Genomic DNA, 4,606 nt, shown 5'->3' on the forward strand with positions numbered 1-4,606 from the left:
GTGTGAGAGTGTGTGTGTGTGTGTGTGTGTGTGTGTGTGTGTGTGAGAGAGAGGGGGGCGGCGATCTGAAATCACTGCCGCCACTGCTGCTGTCAAACAAGCAGGAGAGCCAAATATCCTCCTTCCGCCAGGAGCCGAACCTCCAACTCACTTGATAAAGCAACGGGCTCCTTCAAACGTATATCCTTCTTCCCATCCGGTGGGTAAATCTAAAAGAGAAGACACAAGGACAATGAGTTTTGCATGCAAAAAGCATCTTTCTAGAGTGACTGGCTGCAGCGGGCAGCACATCTCTCATCGTGCCCGTGATCTGCAGTGCTGTTCAATGCCCACAAGCACTGCTCGCATCTCTATACTGCAGATCAACATATAATTGTGGACCATTCAGCTTGTTTTGTCGCTTAAGGGTGACAGGAAACTGCTAATGCTTTCATAACGCAAATCAAACTGGATTTTAGGCATTCAAGGCTTGTGGAAGTTTTTGAGCAATACAAAGCATGCAAGCTGCCAAACGATCCAACGAGTGAAAAATAGCAATGACAGCTGTCAATCAAAAGCCAAAAATGACCGTGCAGGTGTGCTGCATGCAACGCAACGCAACCGCAAACGCACTGGCATTGCGTGCGTCGCGTTCTGCCACAGCTGCGGGTCTGCAGCTGCACTGATTGCATATCTCCTCATGCGGTGATTTTTCCCCAACGGAAAAGCCATTAAAAGCCTCTTACCTGGAGTTTTTCTGTGTCCTGTAATGACGGCTTCTCCCGTGACTGGATGCAGCCAGGTTGTGCTCTTCCCTTCTTCACTGTTGGGTGAGAAAAAAACGGGGGAGAGAAGGTGAAAAAACAACCGACGAGAGGCATTCAAGTCGAACCGAGCCCCAACTTTCCATCCCGCTGATATTTACTTGATAAAGAACACGCGTCCGTCCCGGCTCACGCCGTAACTCCATAAGGAAGGCAGGCAAGACAGCCACTCCGGGTTCAGGTCCGCCGCCATGTCTGAGCACTGAGAGCAGAGCTCGAGCTGCGCGCCTCCGACCCACTCGCGCGTACTCGGGATTCCTTAGCAACGGTGTCCAGGGCGCAGCGAAAGAACCTCCGGGGGGCGGGGCGTACGCGCGGACCAAAGACGTGACGCGCTGACGCGATTTATTTATTTAGTATTTAAATTACATTCTTATTTATGGTAGCCAGCTTTATTTGTGTTTTGTGTCCCCTGAATATAATAAACATTGAGTTTATTGTTAATAATAAAGTTTATGGGGCGTTTGTGAATTTAAAAAAAATATATTATTATTATAGCTAAAACTTAAAAAAGCTCTCAAAACGTATTCTGAGATTTCTTATAAATATTACATTTAACTATCGAAATAAAGTTGGGTTAACAATAATAAATAAACATTTTATTTTTATTTTATTTTTTTTTTGCCTGACGATTGCTAGAAGAATATGTTTATATGTTTAGAATAACGTTTATGTACTACCTTTATTATTATTATTATTATTAATATTATTGATAAAATACTGCATTGAATCGATCTCTAAAACGAAAATGCGAACTTGAGTGTTGAGTATGCAATTTATTTGTCAATCAGTGTGAAAATTAGCTGACCAAATAAAGTTTAACAACACGTTCAAAACCCTTATCTTTGGTTTCTTAATAAATTATCGTCTTTCAGTGTGAAAATAAATCGTAACAGTGCTAACAGTAAATATATAATTCAGTTTCTCCCCCCAAAATATTTTAAATAAAATTACAATTATCAACATTTAACATTTAGTCAACATTTAAATGGACAATATGATCCACTAATAATTTTCACTTTCGGACATGACATTATTACTGGGAAATATCTTCTTATGTCTAACATTTCAGTATGGCTTTATTCTGTCTTAAATCTGTGGCATAAATAAACTTTAAATAGCACATTTAGTAGTGTTTACAAATACATTCAAGTACAAAAACTCATGGCATTACAATGTTTTTCTTAACCGTATGTTCAGAATTATTCACATGGTCACACTTTCACAGGTTTGAATAATGTGCTGAACTCATGCAGTGCTAACTGTGTTACACTAAACTGTAGGAATATAGATGTTCTTACCAATCAGAGTGTTTCCTTCAGAAAGTGTGCGTGTGAGAGGATGATGATTAGCGGGTAGTTCTCGTCTCACCCGAGTGTCTGACCCTGATCTGAACTCATAATAGAGTCTTTATACTTAAACATGTGTCCAGACGCTGAAGGACCTTCTGGCAGTGCCCTCGTCTCTCAACCAGCTATAAATCCACCCAATTAGTAATCCAGTCTGACCAAAGGGGCTTAAAACAGATTAGTGCTGGTGTCTACAAGAATAAAGTCTGGTGCAGAGTTTTCTTAGATTATTTTACAAATAAAATATTCAACATTTGATCATTTTTGGTAACCACTGCTAACTTATTTCACAGGTTGCCTGTGAAATTTTGGCATTTAAAGAAAAAAGAGGTCTGCAAAAGTTGTTAAGATGCACTGAGTGTTTTTCTATCTACATGCTATTTTTTTTACACATTTTAACATGAAAATCATAAATACAATCAATTAGAAAAATAATAGCACACCTTGCATTTTCAAGCCTTATGGGGTTTGTTCAGATCACTATCTATGATAGCGTGTGATTTTAGTATTATGGAGTTACAATTATAGTTGTATTAATATTTTGTGTTTTTTTGGAGTTTATTTTAGTTTTTTATATTTTCCATTTTCATTTAAAATTTAATTAATGTTTTAATCATTTAGTTTTTGTCAATTTTAGTAAACGTCTGTATAGTTTTTTTATAAAAAAAAATTTTCCGTTTTAATTTTAGCTACTTTATTACAAGTCAAACTATTAATATAAATTAATGTCAAAGTCTTATGCACTCTCTCTGTCTACATTATGAAAATTGGTCAAACAAACCAAAAATATTATAACTGTGAAATTCCTAATAATAATTCCCATAATTTTGAATTGCAATAATGTATTAAAACAACAATTATTATTATTAAATTATTTAATGAAAAGCATGTTAATTGGTACTTTAGTGATTAAATTAGATTTTCATCAAAACATGCAATAAGACACAATTCTGTAATATTTATTTTGTTGTTGTTGTATTTGTATTTGTGTAAAGTTTGATTATTATATGTGTCATACCAAATAAATTAGTTATATCAAAGTATTCTACTATTGAGTAAGTTATGTACCAAATGTTATTTCCCCTTACCAAATTTCTAAGTGTCAGTAGTTTTACAGTTTGACATATTCTCATTTTTCAGATTCATGTCCATAAAATGTTTTTCAGATGCATGTCTATTTTCATTTAAGTTTAGCGTTAATTTAATGTTTAATGTTAGTAATTTAGTTTTTGTAATTTTTAATAGTTTCTTTTTTTAAATGTCTATATATTTAACATTTTTATTTCCGTTTTAGTTTTAGTTATTTATTACATCAAATTAAGTGTTAATTTCGTTAACGAAAACTATGACAAAAAATCTTCGTTGACCAGCTTTTTTCCCATGACTAAAACGAGATGATGACGAGACGACAGTAAGGTCAATAAATGATAACTGTGACTATATCAACATGCAATATCGTTGACGATAAAAGACGAGACTAAAATGTACTTTAAAAAATAAAAACTTTACCAAAATCTCTTTTTATTTTCGTCAAAAAAGCAGACAAAATATTATTTGCGGACTGCTGTCGTGTGCGGTTGCCAGATATCAAGAGTTCAAATACCCAAATCAGAGCGCCGACGATGATCTGAAAACACCTGCAAACAAGTAGCTGAAGTTTAGCGATCTCCATGTGAGATGTTCAGCTTAAATGAAAGTGTCAATCAGCCAGTCTGTGTTCTGTCAAATGTGTTGTTTGCGATTGTGCTTGCTGAATGAATGCACTTGTTGTTTTAATACATTATTGCAATTCAAAATTATGGGAATTATTATTAGGAATTTCACTGTTATAATATTTTTGGTTTGTTTGACCAATTTTCATAATGTAGAGTGCATAAGACTTTGACATTAATTTATCAAATAAATAGCCTATAATAAATAAGTACAATAGATGTAAAATAAACCAGTCCACATTCTATTGATTTGTGCTGATTGGTGAAAGCGCAATACCTGAAATGTAAAAATTAATTTCTCAAATGACAACAATCATTGTGATTATAATTTTGAGCAAAAACATTTTTTTATCAGTTTAACCATTATATAGCATGACCAAAAAGTGACTGTTTTCACTGACTAAAACTAGACTAAAATGCTCAGACATTGTCGACTAAAACTTGACTAAACAAAAACAGGACAAGGTTGACTAAATAAGATAACTAAGACTAATTTAAAAGACTAAGACTAATACTAAGACTAAATTAAAAGTGGCTTACAAAATTAACACACTAAATTAAACTAAATTAAAATGAGAAATATTCCCTTGAGAACTAGCTGAAATAAATTTTCAGATTCACGTCCATAAAATGTATTTAAATTCACATCCATATAATGTTTTTTTTTTCAGATTCATGTCCATATAATGTTTTTCAGATTCACGTCCATATAATGTTTTTCAGATTCACGTCCATAAAATGT

General features: G+C 34.1%; 1 protein-coding gene across 14 annotated transcripts in view; it reads right to left on the minus strand.

Annotated features, from left to right (window-relative positions):
* The window catches only part of LOC107718544 (pleckstrin homology domain-containing family A member 5-like), a 162,266-nt gene extending 161,193 nt beyond the window's left edge, over nucleotides 1-1,073 (minus strand). For all 14 annotated transcript variants that reach the window (XM_016525648.1, XM_016525658.1, XM_016525657.1 and 11 more), the window contains exons 1-3: nucleotides 905-1,073; nucleotides 726-802; nucleotides 152-209 (exon numbers count right to left, since the gene is read on the minus strand). In XM_016525648.1, the coding sequence (XP_016381134.1) occupies nucleotides 152-209; nucleotides 726-802; nucleotides 905-996 (227 nt within the window). In that variant the 5' untranslated portion in view covers nucleotides 997-1,073. The remainder of the gene's footprint in view (nucleotides 1-151; nucleotides 210-725; nucleotides 803-904) is intronic.
* Nucleotides 1,074-4,606: the final 3,533 nt, after the last annotated feature.

This window comes from Sinocyclocheilus rhinocerous, unplaced genomic scaffold, assembly GCF_001515625.1.
Source record: "Sinocyclocheilus rhinocerous isolate Xijiao unplaced genomic scaffold, SAMN03320098_v1.1 scaffold423, whole genome shotgun sequence".
NCBI classification, from domain to species: Eukaryota; Metazoa; Chordata; class Actinopteri; order Cypriniformes; family Cyprinidae; genus Sinocyclocheilus; species Sinocyclocheilus rhinocerous.